We start from the raw sequence: 21,103 nt of genomic DNA on the forward strand, positions 1-21,103 counted from the left end.
CCTGGGGACTAGGGAGCTCTGGGGGATTCCCCCCTACAGGCAGAGGAGCTACAGGGAACCCCCGCATCTACGATGGCTGGGAAGCTCCAGAGGTCCCCTGCACCAGCGGGGACCCGGCCACGGCAGCTGAGGAGCTATGGGGGACCCCGCCCACACCTGCGGCAACTGGGGAGCTCTGGGAGATTCTCCGGGTGGCGGCAGCAGCTGTGGAGCTGCTGGGGGTCCCCTGCCACCCATGGGGCTGGGGAGCTCTGGGGGATTCCCCCCCCCATGGAGGCTGGGGAGCTGCAGGGGATTCCCTCCCCTCCCCCCACCACGGAGGCTGGGGAGCTCCGGGGGATTCCCCCCGCTCGTGGGGACTGGGGAGCTGCAGGGACCCCCCGCACCTGCTGCAGCAGGCGTACCCCACAGCTCCCAGCCACCACAGGAGGTGGGGGTACCCTGCAGCTCCCAGCTGCTGCAGGCTGAAGTCCCGGAGGTCTGCGGAAGTCATGGATTCCATGACTTCCGCGACCTCCGTGACCAAAGCATAGCCTTACCCATGAGTTATGTCTCTGATGTCACATACACCTGTAACCTTGGGGCTCTTCTCCCTCCCCACAACTGAGATGGGACAGGATGCTACTTCTCAGAAAAGCAATATCCCAGAGATAAAACCTGGGTGGTAGAAACCGAGGCAGTCTGTTTGCATCATAAAGACACAGTAAAGAGCAAAACCCACAATTTTTTGTTTTGTAGTTCCCCACTAACATTAAATACAGAGGATTTTTTAATGGGTTATTGGGTTAGCTAGCGCTGTTACTGCAAGAGAACTTACAAATATAAAGCTTTCAAAGAGAGCAGCCAATAGCCAGTGCAATAAGACCACACTTTATGAAGGAGCACCACAACTGGCTGTGGTGAGTCAGAGAGGGGATGTTTAATTAAAAAGAAAAATCAGGGGCTATTAAGATGTACAGACTACTGAGATGCACTTGGAGCCACTAATATAAAAACAAACACTAAGGGTGTAATAAGGAGTCACACTGGACTACACAAAGACACTCCAATTAAGCCAGTCTGAAATGCATCAGCTGAGCTCTGGATAAGCAGAGAGTGTGAAAACCAAAGTGCAGTTAGTTCAGGTTTCCAACCTACTGATCCAGCCTTCAGCAAAAGCAAATTAAGCAGCTGCTTCTGGTCTTGCTCTTTCAATACTCCTGCAAGTTGTACAACTCAGACTCAGCACCATGGCCTTCCCCAGTGGAGGCAGAAGGGAAGGAAACTCCCAGGACACCCCCTGTACAGTAGCAAGACCAGAGAGGATGGCACCTCATGGCCTGGATTCCCTTCTATCAGCTTGGAGCACTATGAATAACAGTGTTAACCCTTCTAACGTCAATACAGTTTGTTGAAAAGGCCAATTATTTTGTATGTTGACTCTAGACCTAGATGTAAACTTTGTGGCTTGGGTCCCTCTCCCATTTATTGATTTAATTAACACACTATGTGTGTTTCATTATAGAATACTGATTTTAGACATCAAGTTAACCTAGTATCTTCTCATTTCCCAGTTAACTTTGAGAAAAATCTTTATATGAAACTGGGTAATATCTGATAAATTAAAACACCTACTGTAGCATCCTGAATGTCTCTCTTCTCCAGTATGACACTCAGACCTTCATCCGTTGTTACCATCTGGAGATCCTTTCTGTTCTGAGCACCTCTACTTTCTCTGGGCTGGTGGCCTGTTTTGGACTGAGGCAATAAACTGAGTTGGGGTGATTTCTCTGTGAACACGTCTTTCAAGGCATCAGTGAGAACCTGAACTGTTTTTTCTGTAAAGTCCACGAGATGAATCTCCCTCAGGCAGCTTTCCCCTGGAGAATCTTCCAAGGTTTCCTTGATGGATTTTGCAATTGACTGTGCGCACAGTTTTAACGGAAATCCAAATATCCCAGAGCTGATAGCAGGGATGGCTATGGAATGATGATTGTACGTTTCAGCCAGCTGTAGGCTTTCCTTTATTGCTCTTTTTAACAGGCGCACACACTTTTCTGGTTCGTGATCCCTCCACCTGGGCCCAACAGCATGAATCACCTGTTTACATGGGAGGTTCCCAGCATCTGTAATAACAGCACGGCCGGGCTGCAAAGGGCCTCGTTTCCGCACAATATGGTCACATTCTGTTTGTAGTTCTGGCCCTGCAGCTTTTAAAAGTGCCTCAGCAAGGCCACCAATATGCTTTAAGTCCTCATTTGATGCATTCACCACAACGTCAGCTGGATGACTGCACAAATCCCCTTTATAAACTGCTACTACAATTCCATCTTGCAGGATCATTTTACAGCGGAGCTGTTTTGTCGTATCATTACCGGTTTCACCATCTTCTCTTTGTTCTTCTCCATCTTCTTGCAGCCTGATCAGACAGTTAAACTGATGCTTTACCTCACTAACATACACGCGTTCTTTGTCTCTGAAAAATGCTTTGGCACCCGGTTTATCAATTAACACATTTGTAGAATATAGTGAAGATAGAATTTGTTCAATCAGGTGGATGCCCTTCAACACTTCTACCTTTGGTCCACTCAGGGAAATACTTTTACGTGAAGTCTGTGTGCCAAAATTAATTGCCACATCTTTCTTTCTCAATTCATGACAAACGTGGGATTTTTCCTTCTCTATGAACTGTACAACTGCCACAGACTGAACTGGGATTAATTTTTGCACTTGTGTGTTTCTATCTACAAACTCAGAAAGCTTTCGATAAGCTTCTGCTACAGCTTTAGAATAACCAGCAATAACTACTTTCTGATCTCCTTCCAGAGGGAGCAGGTCATCCATTATTAGGGTTTCCTGGGATGCATTATATGTCTTGTACAAGATGCTAGTGAGTTCCCTCCATTCTCTCTTTTTGATAACTTCTCGGTCTTCCAGAGGAATGCATTTATAGTCTAACTCTGTCTTCATTCGTTCTTCTGCTTCTAAGAGAACTTCAGGAGAGTCTCCTACCAGCAGTACAGTATCATTCTCAAGCTGATAAAAGGCATTGACTTGATTTGTCACAAATAAGCTCTGTGACAGTGTTTCATTATCGATGTGCTGTAGGAACTGGAAAATCTGAGGATGAATAGTAATTGACTTCTGTGCCATGTTCTGCACCTTTTCCAGTATGTCACTTTTGACTTTATAAACTTCTGCAGCTACTCCACATAGGCCAATTGTCTTCTTTGCAGCATCATAAGAGATCTTTAAGCATGGGTACTCCTTGTAAATATTCTTCTCTAGCCCAGCATTGTGTAAAATTGCATACTTTCCTGGGGGAACTGACATAGTTATTTCTATTTTTTGCTTTTCCCTTTTTGTTTCTCTCACAGCATTTTCCATATGTTCGTTCAGTTCTTTCTCCACATCCTCCACAGCCAGCATGTCACCTGCTATGATAACCATTTCCTTAGAAATGTCAGGTATAGTCAACACATGGTCCGTCGCCAATCTGTTTTTTATGGCTTCCCAAACCACTGCATTTACTTTACACTTACTAGTCTTGTACTTTGACATGACACAAGAGAACTCAGTGGAAACATCCTCTTTCCAAGTCCCAATCAACTTAATCATTGACCTTCTCTGTTTAGACAAAGTTGCTGAAGGACACAATGTAATTTCTGGATATGTACATTTGGCTTGGGGCCATTTTAGCTCACAATGGCAATTTTCCATTTCCTGGTTTATTTCTTGGATTAGTCTATCATGGCTCTGTAAAAACTGCAAGATGTAAGGATCCACTGGGATTCTAATTGGTTCTGGCATCTTTATTAGTGGTCTCTTCTTTCCATAAAGAGCTGTACCCAAAGAATTGTAGTATGGATATACAGAAATTGATGTTTGATCAAGGGAATGCTGCTTTCCCAAGACAGTGTTCAGATCTAAAAATTAAAATATACAAAGAATTTCAATAAAAATTTAAAAAATCAGCCTGAAACGCTATTAAATAGAATAACAATTTGTCTTTTGTGTCTATTTCTGTGTTTTAAGGCTTCCAAAACACTATTTTCAGAGGGGTGGAGGAATCAGGATTCTGTTTTCTATTTGTTTCATTAAGTACACCCGGGCATTATTTAACTTCACAGTTATGCTTTACTATGAACCCTTATTGAGAGATGGGCATGGAAGGGTGCCATATCAAAAGGAGGAGCAAATATTTCTTATTCTAAACTTTATCAAAAGAACTCTTGGTCCACTGCTCATCCAGAAATTTATGTCAATTTTGGGGCATTTTCCTGCCATTGTAAATGGGATAGAGACAACGCAAAGGAAAATGTGATTGATGAAAGTACAAAAAGTGCCATTACCATGAGCCAGGTTATACATCAAAGTCTAACATACTGAAACTTCTTAAGTAATCATTTAGCTTATTAGACAAAAATCAGTCACTTACCTGAGGTCTTCAATTAAAAGTCAAACAAAATTATTCTGGAAACCTTGGGACTCTGAATGCAGGGAGTTATTTATTGGAGGTGACCCTAACACTAGAATGGGGCATTGGTTTCATGCTGATTCAAAGGAAACATTGCAACCTACTGAATCATCACCACTTAGACATATCCTGTCCAGATGCAGAAGAAATTTGACCCTGCTTAGCTTATGAAATCCAAACAGATCACAGCTCAAAGTGGTTTAAAGAACCTGCTTTCCCTATTGTCACATATAATAAAACTACGGTGAAAAACCATGGATGTGTTTATATTAAAAAACAACATCAGAGAGTCATCAATCCATGCATAACAGAGATATTAAAGGTTATATAAAGATAACACAGGATGGAATGGTTCTGGAACCCTGAACAGGCAACAAATACACAAGGGTATTTCTAGTGAACCAAACCATGAGATTCTACTTAATTCTTATTTAGATATAAACTTTCATTGGGTCAAATTCTGAGATGCAGAGAACCTGCAAGTCACATTGAGGCCAATGTTGAGCAGAAGTTACGCAACACCTCCTGGAAAGAACTCAGAACCTTGGAACAGGGCTTAAGCACTTTACCTTTATGACACCAAACCTGACCTGGGTCTCTTAGTAGTAGTGTAGCCATTTACTTTCAGACACCAAGATGGTTAACCATTTTCTAAGAATATCATGTTCATTTTCTAATGAAAAGAAGTACTGAAAGTGAGACAGTATTACCTTTGTGATCACAAAAAGTAATGATAGCTGACTTCTCCTCACAGAAATGTTTAACATCTAATACTGGGCCACCTCCATTCTTTGGACTTTCAAAGTAGATCGTTATATAATCTTTAGGAACATTAGATGGTATGTTTTCAGCCTTGATGCTTTGTGTCAATTCAAGAAGTCTGGCAGTAATTTTAAAGTGTTTCATTCTGTTGTTTTGGGCACATATGTCCAAAAATTCCACGGTGTCTGAAATCAGAAAAAAGGCATTCATGAAACATTTTTTACTGTATCATTCTTAGGGCTCAGCTATGATTTCTGCAATGGTACTGAGTGGGGTTTGGTTCTGTTTACACTTGGAATGAAACCATTTTCAGCACTGGGCAAGTTTTCTAGTGTAAATACCACTGTGTTTGTGACAATGAATTCCCCAGGCCAATTGTGTAATAAGGTATTTATTTATTTTGTAATACATTATTTCCAATAATCAGTTTTAAATTAATTGTCTTTCAATTGTCCTTTTGTGCTTGTATTATATTTTGTATTTTTGTATTTTGTTCTTGTAAAATAGGAGCACGCAATTTACTTTCTCAATACTATTCACTATTGTATTTCTCTGACATGTCTTCTATTAATCTCGTCTGCAAGATAAGTAGTTCTAATCTTTTTAATCTCTTGTCATATGGAAGTGTTTCCACACTGCTCATATTTTCAACCCATCTCTGGACTCCGTCCCCTCCTATCTTTTCTGAGATGGAATGACCAGAATGAAACACAGCACTCCAAGTGTGGTTGCACCATCAATTTATGAAGTTGGCATGATAATATTTTCAATATTATTTTCTCTCAACATCTTTCTACATCCTCACATTCTGGTTGCCTTTTTGATGATAGCTGCACACTGAGCTGATGTTTTCTGGGATCTGTCCACGGTGGTACCCAGGTCTTTTTCATGAGTGATTGTAGTCAATTTAGATCCCAATTTACTATTCAAATTTCTTTTATGGCAATTCTTTATGTATTAGGGGTTGGCCACCTTTTAAAACTACACATAAAAATTACTGTCAGTGTACATTCTGTCTTACCTATACGTTTTATAAAGGTAACTACAGCTGCATTTATTTCAGGTATCATTTCCATGCTGAAGTCTTTGTCTCCCGATAAGCCACTGATAGTCTCCAACAGCATAATTAACATGCATTCTGTGACAGACTCTTCTATATTTTCAAGCACAAGTAGAGATGAAGTTGTTTGGGGGTGTTCTTGAATATTCTCCACATGGCGTGCACTATTCTGCACTGAATGTTCCTTTCTTCGCAAGACTTCCTGCACATCTAGTTTGACATAAGTACAAATAAAAGGATGTCACTGGGTTACACAGTTGTACACACTCAATACATTTCATGGGGTAAAGATATTAGGGCAAACTCAATATTATTTTACGTTCTAATGTTTTAAATTTTTTAAAACTTTCATTCTGTCTCTTTCTCTTAAAAGGACTCTTGCTTTCTCTTCTGGAAAAAGTAAAATGATTATGTGGACAAAAGCGTTGCTTAAGTTACTGTACACTGTAAAACATCAAAGGGTTGTCAGACCTATCTACAGGAAAATCACCTACAGGAATAGAGCCTCATCCACCACATCTGATAAAATGTCGAAAGCATACTACTCCCAAGGGCATTCTGCGCCAAAAAAATTAAAATTCTGTGCACGGTATTTTAAAATTCTGCAAATTTTATTTGTCAAATAAATGTGGAGGCTCCAGCATGGCACTGGGGAGCACAGGCCACTGGCTGCACAGAGGTGGGAGATCACTGTGTAGCTCCCCGCCCCTTCCCCAGGACATGGGCTCAGCGTTGAGGCTGCACCCAACCCTGACACAGTGCAAGGATCTGACCTGTCCCAGAAACACCCCAGGACCCTGCCCCTGTGTGTGGGCAGGCAGGCTCAGCAAGGCAGGATCCAAGTGTGGAGAGGCTTAATGTGGGGGGATCCAGGTATGGATTGATAGGATTCTGTGGGGGGCAATCTGGGTGCGGGCGGCTCAGTGGGGGATCCACGTGTGCGGGGGGTGGGTGGATTTGGATGCACAGGGGCTTGTTGGGGGTTCTTGGTGCAATGGTAATGGGACTCTGCGGGGCAGCCAAGATGAAGGTGGTTGAGGCTCAGTGGGGTGTGTGGGGATAGAGCTCGGCAGGGGGGATCTGGACAGGGGGGAGCTCAGTGCAGGATCCAGATGCTGGGGGAATGGGGCTCAGTGGGGTGGGGATCCAGGTGCAGCTGGTTGGGGCTCAGTAGGGGGGATCTGGATGCGGGTGGCTCATCAAGGTGGTCCAGGTGCAGGGGGAATGGAGCTCATCGGCGGGCTTCTAAGTGTGGGGGGGTGAGGCTTGGCAGGAGGGTCTGGGTATAAGGGGGTCTGGATGCATGGGGGTTGGGCGGATGGGGGAGCAGCTCCCTGTACAGGGATCCCTCTCCCTGCAGCTGAGGAGCGATGGGAAAGCGGGGGGTGGGGGGGAGAGTGAGTTTGCAGCGCTTCCTACAGCCGGGGGAGAAATCTGCAGGTGGGTCAACCCGGCCCAAGATGCCATGCAGGGGAAGAGGAAATCCTGTCCTCCCTAGCCCAGTTGTGACTAGCAACTGAGGCTAGTGTAGGGTAGGAGCCACCAGCTGGGTCTTCCCTGCCCCACCGTGATTTACCTCTCTGCCGGCTGCCCTGGGTATCTGAAACATACTGCTGGAGAAGGTCGCATGACCGCTCTTGTGGCTTCCCTTTGCTTCCCTGTCAGAAAGTCATTTTTCTGTAGGGAAGCAAAGAAATATGCAGGGGACATAAATTCTGCGCATGCGCAGAATTCCCCCAGGAGTAAGCACACGTAAGCATAAGCTGAAGATGGGCTTAAGATATAAAACATGACTGCAGATCCAAAGTTTGGAGGTTTTTAATATTTGGGGTTATTTGGGGGCCCATCTCTAGCATGAACTAATACACCATAGATGCTAAATTTAAGTACCCATTGTTAGAAGCAGGGAAGAGCTAAGAAAAGAAGCACTGAATAAACATTCAGATAGAGGCAACTATTTACTGCTATAGTTTATTGTAATGTCTAAAATAGGATTGAAGTTAAATTTTGAGAAATCAAAAATGTCTATAAAAGTAATTGTAACAACAGCAGAATTTCCTGGTTAACCTAACTTCCTTAACCTGAAGACTGAACATTATTTTTTCACTGGTGATGATCATTTTTGCTGCCCAAGACACTATTCTCTAGACCAGGGGTCGGCAACGTTTGGCACGCAGCTCGCCAGGGTAAGCACCCTGGCGGGCTGGGCCAGTTTTATTTACCGCTGACGCGGCAGGTTCAGCTGATCGCGGCCCCCATTGGCCGTGGTTTGCCGTCCCAGGCCAATGGGGGTGGCGAGAAGCCACGGCCAGCACATCGCTCCCCCGCGCCGCTTCTCACTGCCCCCATTGGCCCGGGACGGCGAACCACGGCCAGTGGGGGCCGCGATCGGCCGAACCTGCCGCGTCAGCAGGTAAATAAAACTGGCCCTCCCCGCCAGGGTGCTTACCCTGGCGAGCCGCGTGCTGAACGTTGCGACCCCTGCTCTAGACCACACTTTGAATGAGAAAGTTTACCAGAGTACTGCTGGGAAGGGGGGGGGTCTAAGTAAACTCATTAACATATTCATGAGATGTATCATTTTTCATAGCAACATTTGAAGTTATTCCTTTATAGTTCTGCATTCTGCCGGCAACAGGATCTTCCACTGTGTCTTTTCAAGTTAGTATCACAATATGTGACTACACAACCTGACCCGAATACATGGGCATCAATGTAACTATGCCATAGAACCAGGAAATACTTGCAAGCACCATATTTCTGTACAAGAATCTTGAAACTAGAGGTATTCAAAGATCCCACACCTAAGCTTAACTTTTTCAATGCTTGTCCTCCACGGCTATTGTTCTTCTATTGGCATCCCATTGAAACCAATGGAATATGAAAGATAGTTTTGGATGTACCTGATAACCTGGTTCATTGACCAGACAAGGTGGTGTGTTTTACCTAGTCATGCCTAGAATTTTCAGTGACAGTCAAGGTATTTAAGGGACATACCATGGCTATTTAAACCTTGAATGAGACAGGTTCATAAAAAGTAATGGAAAATTATTAGTTTCAAGAGCAAGTTTAGCTTAGTGAAGTTGTCTTTTGTGAACAGGGAGGAGAAAAGTGTCATAATAAAGTCTCAGGGTTTGAGCACTCTCAGTAGAATTGTGGTATAGGCACTTGCTGATCATGTCCCAGATATTCCTGTTTCTCAGCCACCTATCTTTCTGACCAGCTTCTGAAGCCAAACTCAGAGAGATCGTTCTGAATAACTCCCTACAGAAATACGGGTCAGTGGTGAATGAGAAGTTTTACCTCTAGCACCAACATTTTCATTTTATGAAGAACCATACTGTTATTCTATGTACTATATTATGAAGAACACTTTACCTTGCTCCTGGGCTTTGCCTGCTGTCTTTAAAGCCTAAAAATAAAATGACAGTAGAATATTAACGAATGACCTGATGCTCCTGCTATTGCTTCAAAGCTCTGGATGCTGCGGGTTCAGGTTTGTATTTATTTACCTGTTCGGGATCCAACTCTTCCTGAAACACAGCCTCTTCAGTTGCACCTGTTGTTTCAGGCCATGTGACAACCAGCTTTAATCCTCCTTTTTCTGGCAAATCGAGCTCATGGGTCTTTTTGTCAAGAACTCGTTGCCTCACTAAAATACAAATAAAGAAAACGTATAACCTTGGTAGAAAGGATGGTTTGTATGTAAGTCTATGCGGCACTCTTATATCCTAATACTAGGTGACATACTCCTCTCCACTGAACACGGTAAAATATAACTAACGTCCAATAATCACATGAAAATATTTTTAGACTCATGGCACGAATGTGACACATACTGAAATTTGCTCAGTGAGACCATGTCATCCCTTGTTTGGCCCAACGGGAGCACAAGCTCATTTCAAGGCTCTCTCACTCTCACAAAATCTTTCTCTGGTAAATTTACCTTGCCAGTTCTGCAGTTTTGATCAGTGTCCCTTGATCTTAAGAGCTGTAGAAAGTCAGAGGTGTGGCAGCATACGGAGTTACATAAAATACTAGCTTTGTTCATTTGTAGAAGAGTCATGAGAAGAGCAAAAATATATAAACACATTATTATTTATTAGGTATATTACCCTCGTCGCTATTTATATTTGGTAAAACCAGTTAGATGGGGGTCCTAATGCACTGGGTGCTGTGCAAACACATAGTACAGGAGTGGCCAACCTGAGCCTGAGAAGGAGCCGGAATTTACCAATGTACATTGCCAAAAAGCCACAGTAATACGTCAGCAGCCCTCCCCCCCTCCAATGCCTCCCACCCGCCAGCAGCCCCACCAATCAGCACCTCCCCCTCACTTCCCATGCTTCCCACCCGCCGCAATCAGCTGTTTCATGTGCGCAGGCTTGGGGGAAGGGGTGGAGTGGGACAAAGCAGGGGATTGGCAGTGAGCACTCCCTGGCACATTGGAAAGTTAGTGTCTCTAACTCCAGCCTTGGAGTCGGTGCCTATGAAAGGAGCCGCATACTAACCTCTGAAGAGCTGCATGTGGCTCCGGAGCCGCAAGTTGGCCACCCCTGACATAGAGGGAGACAGTCCCTGCACTAAAGAACATTGATCATAGGCCCCAGTTATGCAAACACTTATCTAGGTGCTCAATTAGATGTATGTGAGTAGTCCCATTGGCTATGATGTTTGCCAAAATGTTTGCAGGAATGGGGCCTAAAACTTTAAGCTCTTCAGTGTAGTGACTGTCTCTTACCATATCTGCAGAGAACCCAACACAGTGGGGCCCCAATCTCACTGGCATGTCAGGGCACTACCCTAATACTAATGGGATTACTTGCATAGGTGCTGGAATTAGAGGTGCTGGGGGTGCTGGCTTGAAGTGGTTTCCCTCAGATACAGGGTTTACAGTTTGGTTCAATGGCTCTCAGCACCCCCACTGTACAAATTGTTCCAGCCCCCCTGACTACTTGTGTGCAGAAAGTTAAGCATGAGTATAAATGTTTGCAGGATTAGAGTATCAGGTGGATCTAGTTCCTGCATTATGAAGGGGAACCTGTCACAGAGACTTTCCATTGTGCATACCAACATAAATGTCATGAGATCAATCCGGACATACCAGAGGATTAATCTATCCTCGATACCAGATACTGATTGCGCCATGAAACCTGAATATGTTTACTTTCTTGTACACCATTTTTGAACCATTGGCTCCATCTAGTGGATTTTCTGTTTTTTGTCGGGTTTTGTTTTGAAGGCTTGTTCAGCGTCAAAGATACATATTTGGCAGATTTGTGGTACGGACAAATGAATGGCCTTAATCAACATAAAAATTATAAAAAGAAAAAAAGAATTACTTGTACCTGGAGGTCTGAGATCTACTAATCTAACATGTGTGGGATGGGGAAAATGGACATATAGATGACACCCACTTTTCCATTCAGGAGCTATGAGTCAATCGTTTACAGGAATATGTTCTAAAGAGAAGCAGCTTGTAATAAATAATAAGATATTACGTCAATATAGCACTTTCATCCCCAGTGCTTTACAGAGCTTGGGGCAGGCTGTCAGTGCCCCTAACATGGCCACGCAGGGGAGTAAGGTTTATTTCCACACCTCTGTGCAGCCTGGCTGGATCATTGTGAGATCGGTGCTGTGAGAGCTGGCTCTGTGGGACCAATACTCCCTCCCCCAGCCCTCAAACATGAGCATGCGCATAGGGAATGGTAGAGAAAGGCAGGGAGTGGGGACTGAACCAGCTCCAAGGCCCCACCCCCTAATATAATGACCAACAGAACTGGGCTGACATAAACAGGAAGTAAGCTGCACCTTGCAAAAGGCTGCAATAATTTAAGTACTCCATTCTCCAAGTCACAATCCTTCCCAAGGAAGAAACATTTCACCCAATCCTGAAATGCAGCCACTTCTGGGTGGCATGCAGGAACTCTTTAACAGCATAGAGCAACACTAACCAACAGCTTGCTGACTTCAAAATAATACCTCCGTCTGAACTTATTTTTACCTATTGATACAAAAGAGTTTTCTTTTTATAAGTTTGCTTAAATTTTGTATTTGGCAGCACTTTGTATATAGTAATGTTCTCTGTTTCTCCAGTTCCAGTGGGAGATGTAATTCATCAATAGGAGAAAATATTTTTAAAATATAAAAATTTGCAAAAGCCAAAAATTGGCAGGGGGACTCAAAAGTACACGTAATATCCGAAACTACGTGTGACCTATTTTGTTTTTTAAATCACTAGATTTTGATGATATCCCTTTAAGGACAGAGGAGGAGACTATCCTATTTAATGAATCAATGAATCAACAAGGCAAATTTAAGTTAAAGAGAAGGCAATTACACTGAGGCATTTGCCCAGGAACACAGGGCTGGTGTTGCTATTACTGCAACACTCCCCTAACTCTAGCAAAAATGCCAAGGAATCTTTAATGGTCTCAAGATGTCATCACCTCATTTTTATATCCCATCTGAAGGACAGCAGGGCTGGTTCCCTACTGCCTTTCATTTTGTGTGCTACTGTGCAAAGTGAGTACAAAGTGGCAACATCATACACCCATTTTGCACAGGCATATGTGCAAGGCCGTACCCAGCATCTCTAACAGCCCTGGACCCCTAGCTACTATGCAGAGATACTGGCATATAACAACCTCTGAATGCCACTTATTGAGGAAGAACGTCGCCACCTGAATTACCAGCACTGCTTCCCAAGTCAGGCGGCTTTCCAAGATGGAGGTCTTTCATCCAAATACTGATAAAGCCCAGTGCTGTCCAGCTTGTGAGATCTAACACAACCAGATGTGATGTGAACAGCAGAGAGGTCTAAGGGTACATCTACACTACAGCGGGGAGTCGATTTAAGATACGCAAATTCAGCTACGTGAATAGCGTAGCTGAATTCGACGTATTGCAGCCGACTTACCCCGTTGTGAGGACGGCGGCAAAATCGACTTCTGCCGCTTTTTGTCGGCGGCGCTTACTACCACCTCCGCTGGTGGAGTTAGAGCGCCGATTCGGGGATCGATTGTCGCGTCCCGTCGGGACGCGATAAATCGATCCCCGAGAGGTCGATTTCTACCCGCCGATTCAGGCGGGTAGTATAGACCAGACCTAAGTGGCACAGATTCCAGTCTCTCAGTGAAATAGCAAGAGAAGATTAACGTGACACAGACAGACTGGTTACCAGAGCCGGAGCCAGGATCTTTACACTGCAGTGTTATAGCCCTGCAGCCTGCGCCCCACAAGCCTGAGTCAGCGGACACCGGCCAGCCACGCATATGTAACTGCAGTGTAGACATACCCTTACCCACAGTTCAAAAGAAAGTGTACAGGCATGGATATTATTTGCCCATTTAGGATGGGAGCTTAAACATGTATTTAAACCCCAATGAAGTCAACAGGCCTCAAGCACATACTTACAAGTTGAAGATTTTCCTGAATCAAGGCCTCCATGAACTGATGAAATTATAGGCATGTCCATGAGGGGTTGGCAGATATAAACTACAATTGTGAGGATAATTACATGAGGCCACTACAGGCCAGTCGTTTTCTGTGCATTGGTAAATTTCATGAGAGAAATTGACAAAGTACAGAGCTAGAACTTGAAACATTTCCAGTACTGGAAAGTTGTTCCAGCTTTTCCTGAAGAATCCTGTTAAAAAATACAGGAAATCCTCACAACACATGCTCCCAACATAGACTGATTTTTACATTTTATCCTTCCAAAAAAACAAAACAAAAAAACCAAGAGCTTGTAGGGGCCTAAGTGGGCCTTAGACCCCAGCGGAAAGTTGCCCCCAGTTGAAATGGTGCCCCTGCCTCTCTAGAGCAGTGGTCTCCAAAGTGGGGTGCACACGGGGATCCTTGGGGGTGCGCGGCAGTTGGGGCGGGAGTCTGAGCAGCTTTTTTCTTTATTGTTTTGCTTCGGCGCAGCAGGGGGTGCATGCTCAACATTTTTTTTTTACTGATAGGGGTGCGCGAGCAAACAAGTTTGGAGACCACTGCTCTAGAGCACCATTCGGTCACATCCAACTTGGATGGGGCCAAATTGGAGAGACATTCCCTGGGGCGAGGGAGCGGACCTGACACACTCACTTTTGCCCCGGTGGCCCGTGGGCCCCTCACTTACCCGGCCCCCGCAGGGTGCTGACACACACATTCTGATCTGATATTTGTTGCCCAAACTACATACAAAGCAAAGCGACCCCCCACCCCCCTTACCTTCCTCCTGGGCGAAGCAAACCAGGACCTGGCCGGGCCGCTCCTGGATCTCGCACTCCCCCCCTCCGGATTTCTTCCCGCTCTGGAAGTAGCACAGGAGTTTCTTCCTCAGGTTCTTGGGGAGCCCCGAGCCCCCCCAGTTCCCCTCCACCAGCAGCGGGAAGGGGCACTTCGCCTCCCCGGCCATGACCAGTTGTTTCCGTCTGGCCTGGGCTGGTCTCCGTCTTGCAACAGGTCCAGTTTCACTTTCATTTCTCCGCACCGGATTCCCCTCCCCGAGTTTCTTTTTCTTGGCTGCGGGGCGGGCGGAAGGCAGAGCCGGTGACCAAACGTGCTTCGCGCTGACACAGCAGCAGCCCCCGCCCCAGGGAGGCCAAATCTTCCTTTGCTCCTGTCCTCACCTGTCTCCCCGCAGGCAAACGCAATAACCCTCCCCCGCGCCACCCAAAGCTCCTGCCCAGGGCAAACACATGTGTCCTGGACCCCCGCCTGGCCTTATCCCTTCCCTTCCTGCAGTCCCTTCCCTTGCACCCCTCATTCCCTTCCCCACCCACCAGACATACCACACACACACACACACACACACACCGAAGTATAGTAAAATGTGTTATTTAGCAGAGAAGATCTGCCTGGATTGTGCAGTGTAAGCAACGAAACGACCTTCAGAGTATGGTGAAGCCAAAAGAGAGTGAGGGGCTGGTGTATATAACTTTTTACTCTGGCAAAGAAATACAGCTTCTCACTGTGCCCAGGGAAAGCCGTCTCCCCCGTGTTGTGTCCCTCCCTTTGCCAGTGCAGCCCTACTTGCCACTGTTTTTGTAGTGTCATTTACACAAAATAGCCCAATCAGGGAGGAATAGTGTACAAAGTGCAAAGTGAATAAGTATACAAGGCAAGCAGCTGGTTACTCTATAATCTGCAGTGATATATATCATGTCCATCTTTTATATTCTTCTGCAGCGCAAGGTCTGGTCCCTGGGCAGGGGAATTTCCAATACACACCCTAGAAAGTTGCATCACTTCCTTCTCACTACAATAGAGAAGAGATGTTTGTCTTTATGAAGCTGTTATTACCAGTTTGCACTTCTAGGCCTCTTGCTGGGACCAGCCCTCTAGTGGAAAATGCATGTGAGGTACAGGGTGAGCAGATGTCTCGATATTCAGGGCTTTTTCATATATAGGCACCTATTACCCCTACACACACACACTGTCCCGATGTTTCACACTTGCTATCTGGTCACCCTAATGTGAGGTATGAAACTACTAGAACTGTGGGAGCCCAGCCAAGAATCTGAGAGGACACAGAGGTCATATAAAGCCACCTTGCTTCATCCTCTGACCTAAACCAGTGGTTCTCAACCAGGGGTATGTGTACCCCTGCCGGTACGCAGAGGTCTTCCAGGGGGTATATCAACCCATCTAGATAGTTGCCTAGTTTTACAACAAGCTACATAAAAAGCACTAGCGAAGTCCGTACAAACTAACATTTCATACAGACAATGACTTATTTATACTGCTCCATATACTATGCACTGAAATTTAAGTACAATATTTATATTCCAATTGATATATTTTATAATTATATAGTCAAAATGAGAAAGTAAGTAGCTTTTCAGTAATAATGTGCTGTCACATTTTTGTATTTTTATGTCTGATTTTGTAAGCAAGTAATTTTTAAATGTGGTGAAACTTGGGGTACACAAGACAAATCAGACTCCTGAAAAGGATACAGTAGTCTGGAAAGGTTGAGAACCACTGACCTAAACTATGTCCGGCTCAGTTTGGCCTCAGTTCAGAATCAGGGTCACCCTAACCTCTAGTACAAGCGAATATATTTTTTAAACATAAATATAATTTAATATTTTTCATATATAATGGCTAAATCTGTAAATAACTAAACTAAATATATTATGAGGAATAAAGGTATTGGTCTGAAATCCCAACTAAGGGAGATCCTAGGAGGTGGGGCAGATATAAGGAAGAGGGATTTTATGGAATGGGATTTCCTGAGGGATGGTAGAAAGGGATGGAATAAAGAAGAATACAGGCTGGGAGGGAGAAAGGGAAATTGAACAGAAAGAAAACGGGGAAAAGGAGAAGGGGCAAAAGCAGTGAAAAGGGGAGGGGACAGAGACTGGAGGGAGGGTATGGCAAATGTTTTTCCTAATTATTTTCTTTCAGTAGCATCTCCACTAGTCTGCACTACTGGGGGTTTTTCTGCTCTGCAAAGGATTATTGGAGGGCAACTCAAGCTGGTGCTTAGCAACATTTTCTGTCAGCTACACCAGTTCTTTGTGCTGCCACAACTTTTCCTGTTTGTGCTCTGGATAATAGGATTGTTTCTTGAGATGCGTGGAAAGAAGAACTGACCTTGCTCAGAAAATATCAAAGAGTACAAAGAACCCCATAGTCCTGATGAAGTAGACAATATGCCTCATGAAGGAAGGGGGCTGTTTGTTCTGACACCTGTCTTGCTGGTGTGACAGCTACCAAAATGTATTGTTCCATTACAAAACTTATGTTCTTAATAAAAACAATTTTTAAAGGAAAACTTAGATTCTGCAGATATTGAAGGCTTAGCTCTGAGCGAGAACCTTACCTTCTAGTCCTAGGAATGCAGCAGTCTCCTCAGCTTACATCTCCAGCTGCGCTGAAAATGCCACTCTTTCCAGGGTAACAACCAGTCAAAATAACAAAAGCCCAAATAAAAGCAAATCATTTCAGCTTTTCTCCCTTCTTCAGGGTGTAACTGCAATACCCCTGGTGGTTCCTTAGAGTCTAAGGCCTGGTCTACACCTAAAATGTAGCTTGACCAAGCTATGCTCTCATTGGTGTGAAAAATTCACACCTGAGAGACGCAGTTAAACCGCTTACAGTGTAGACATAGCCCGAGAGGAGCTGCCACCTTACGTCTTCAATGAGCTGCACCCTTGGGCCTGTCTTGACCACAAACTCTCCTTGTTTCTCTTTCTTTCCCCAAGGGTACTTCCTTTTGCTCTGCTGCAGTTTGCTAGCTTCCTTCTCGGGACTTGGCTGTCTGGGTCTCTAGGCAAATGAATCCCTTTCTTGGGATATTTTACTCAGCTGTCTGGTTGTTTCTTTAGTCCTGAAAAATTCTTAAGACCTCTTCCAAAGTCTCTGCAGGACTCTTTTCTTGGCCCTTTGACAAGTGAACCCAGAGGTCCTTCCCCTTTTCTAGTCTTCCTCTCAGCAGATGGATCTCCCTCTAAGGGTGGCTGGTCTTACAGCAAATCCGGAGAAGTATAAATTGGAGAACAAAGACACTAAATACCAGAGAATTCAGTAGGAAATGGTCAAGTTCACACCCTGATAGACAAGGAAGTGGCCTGTTTCCTCCACACCCACCCACCCACCCACACCCCTTTACAGATTAGAGGGTTACTGCTGGGGGTTGTGCTCCATTTTACTAGGATAGCTGTCCCGCTGGCTGACCTGATAAAACAGTTGGTACTCAAATGGGTTATGTGGACTGAGCATTATGGAAAGGCATTCAATAAGAAAAAAGAAATATTAAGTACATAACCCTCTTTTACACAGCCCAGATTTTTGGACTGACAGTTTGTATTGCAAGCCAGTGCTTCAGCCTGACGTCCAGTTGGGACCTGCACTATCGTAAGAGACCCAATATTCCACTATCAAGAAAGGATGTGATGCTGTTTGGTGGGTGGTGGCAGCACTGAGGCATCACCTCCCAGGTGACCAAACAGGAGCCATTGGGATGGCTAGATGTGATGAAGGATGCTAACCCCTGGATCACAAGATGGTAACTAGCTCTGAAACTGTGTGCCTTGGGCATCTGTGATCACCCTGGGAAACAAAATACTACATCAGTAGCTTTTTTCTCAGGTGAGGTCAGGGGTGCTTATAGAGAGCATGGCCATAGCACTGCTTTGAGAGGGGCTATACCAGGTCCTTAAGGCTAGGAAGGGAAGTCTCCAGGGAGAGCACTACCCTGTCTCAGGATTTTTCTCTGAGGTTGTCCCTGTGGGATAGGGTACCACCTAACTGAGGGCGCACTAAACTAAACTAACTTTAATCTAAACTACTTTAACTACAGGTACTACTAACTACAGTGAAACCCCGCTATAACGTGATGATTGGAGTCCAAAAAATTCGATCCTGGTCGCGTTATAGCGGGGTTATGAAAATTTACCATTTCAAGCCGGTCAGTTTCAAGCCAGTCAGTTTCTCTTGGGCAGAAAACAACTTGGGTTTGTGAACTGCCCATAACAGTAACTGAAAGGATGCAGCTCCAGCAGTGGGGGCTCTCAGCCATGCAGCGAGAGAGGGAAACACTTGGGGAGAGCAGGGGAGATATGCAAGGGACAGAGGAAGAGCGAGGAGCAGCTGGAGAGGAGAACGGCTCTTCTCGCCAAAAGGGGAAGCAGGGGCAGGGGGGAAGAGGCAGTGTTATATCGTGTTATATCCGAATTCGCGTTATAGCAGGGTTTCACTGTATGAACGAACAAGAGTTCAAGAGGAAAGCTGCAGTCAAGCTGGAGCAGAGCAGTTCCGATGCACCTTCACTGGCGTGAAGAAGGAACTGAGGATGGGGGGAGCGCACAGCGCCTTTTATACCACGCCATAGAGGCGCCACTCCAAGGGTCGCTAGGGGCGCTCTCCTACTGGTACTGCTAGGGGAAAAATTTCCAGCAGCAGTGCACGTGGCGAGCACGCACACCTATTGTGGAATGCACATGAGCAATCACTCAAAGAAGAAGAGATTCTGAACATGCATTACCATCATTAAATATGACAAACATTGATGGACTTGTCAGGTTATCGGTGACACTGTCATACAGGTCGGTAGGATCATTACTGTTTTTTGGTGGTGGCTCACATTATCCTGCATTTCCAACACAATATTTCCTAGTGAGTACTTGAGTGAGGTGCATGTATTTTTTTACAGTTCTCATCCGGTCTAGAATATGTATCTTCAGCTGAGTACTACGCATGGATAGCAAAATAGGTTCCACTTCCAAATGCTGTGGCTGTGGCAAGAGACACAAGTTTTGAAAAATTTTAATGAGCAATCATCATCAGTCTTTCACACTGATGTAGCCCCTGAAATCAGCAACCTTTTCCAAACCTTGTTATATAAAAATAACCTGACATTTAGGGCTGCAGTCTACTAAGACTTTCCTGTAAATTATATCAACTATAAGTGAAAGCCAAATTATGATTGTGAATGTGTGTGGGAGAGAGACAGTGGAAATGAAGTGTTGAACTTTAGTACACAGATAGAACTTTCCAAGGGCTTGTCTACATTAGGGATTTTTGCACTGCAGAAAAACTGCACCATCATACAGAAGGATTTGCAATTGTGCAACTTACCCCGACAAACCAGGTAAAATCACTGTAGCTACCATGGAGCAAAACTTCTTCAGGCTTGTCTACATGAGGAAATTTACTGCCAGAACTATACCAGTATAATTATACTGTTATAGCTGTACTAGTATATCTCCCCACTTTTATTCCAGAATGAGCGCTTTTTTGTGGTACAGCATACCAGAAAAAGTGTTATAAATTATTATGCAAACAGTGGGTCCAATCTTGAAGTCCACTACTGCGTTAAGTAAGTAAGTAAATAAATATGGAGATATACTTATCTCATAGAACTGGAAGGGAGCCTGAAAGGTCATCGAGTCCAGCCCCCTGCCTGACATGCATCTGAAGAAGTGGGTAGGTATTCACCCCCGAAAGCTCATGCTCCAAAACGTCTGTTAGTCAATAAGGTGCCACAGGCCTCTGAGCTATCCCACAGGCCTCTGAGCTATCCCAGTAAGTTTTTGGAAGGTCAGACCCTATGCTATGTGCTGCTGCCGAATGAAAGCTTATGGAATGTGATATTGCTGTTATGTATAGCTTTTAAATGTCTTTTTTTTTTAAAGTTATGGTCTAGTCATATAGAAAAATCCTGAGAGTAAAGTTTTTCTAAAAAAGCAAAACCTAATTAGAAAATTTGCAGTCCATATTTTCATAGATGAATTATGAAAACACAGTAACAGAGATTTATAACAGAAATACACACTACCCCAGAGCAAATGCTATCAGTATAACACAACATGCAATAACCATTTACTGTAACTAATTCAGCTTTATTGCAGGTACTATAACTATAACCTGATGACATCTTTAATGAAGATACAGACTGAGTAAGAAGCTGTCTGAAGTACAATTGTTCAGAATATTAGCATCATAAGGTTTAGGACATTCAGTTATTAATTGGTACTATTTTAAGTTTATTTGTTCCTTGATTTACGTTAGACTCTGCTGTAAAATATACAAACTCAAGAACTGAATACCTGGCTTGTAGAATTATTAGTTGTGCTCAGTCATAATTCTGAATAAGAAAGACTAATAATTAAAATGTGTTTGGATACAATGCAAGAATATTTTTCATTTGGTTGATATGTAATGTAATTGAGCAGTTTTCATTTTTGAAAACTGAACTCGAAACTTCATGCAGTGTAAACTGTTTGCATGTTCTAGTACAGTGGTGGACAAACTTTTTGGCCTGAAGGCCACATCTGGGAATTATATGGTAGGCCATGAATGCTCACGAAATTGGGGGTTGAGGTGCA

The 21,103-nt window shown here is 44.2% G+C and overlaps 1 protein-coding gene across 2 annotated transcripts in view; it reads right to left on the reverse strand.

Annotated features, from left to right (window-relative positions):
* LOC101950235 (protein mono-ADP-ribosyltransferase PARP14) overlaps positions 1 to 21,103 on the reverse strand; it is an 89,017-nt gene that overhangs the window by 20,672 nt on the left and 47,242 nt on the right. For both annotated transcript variants that reach the window (XM_042843121.2, XM_042843119.2), the window contains exons 19-23: positions 9,791 to 9,930; positions 9,657 to 9,690; positions 6,240 to 6,488; positions 5,167 to 5,403; positions 1,615 to 3,905 (exon numbers count right to left, since the gene is read on the reverse strand). In XM_042843121.2, the coding sequence (XP_042699055.2) occupies positions 1,615 to 3,905; positions 5,167 to 5,403; positions 6,240 to 6,488; positions 9,657 to 9,690; positions 9,791 to 9,930 (2,951 nt within the window). The remainder of the gene's footprint in view (positions 1 to 1,614; positions 3,906 to 5,166; positions 5,404 to 6,239; positions 6,489 to 9,656; positions 9,691 to 9,790; positions 9,931 to 21,103) is intronic.

The sequence above is a fragment of the Chrysemys picta genome, chromosome 11 (assembly GCF_011386835.1).
Source record: "Chrysemys picta bellii isolate R12L10 chromosome 11, ASM1138683v2, whole genome shotgun sequence".
In the NCBI taxonomy this organism is placed as follows: domain Eukaryota; kingdom Metazoa; phylum Chordata; order Testudines; family Emydidae; genus Chrysemys; species Chrysemys picta.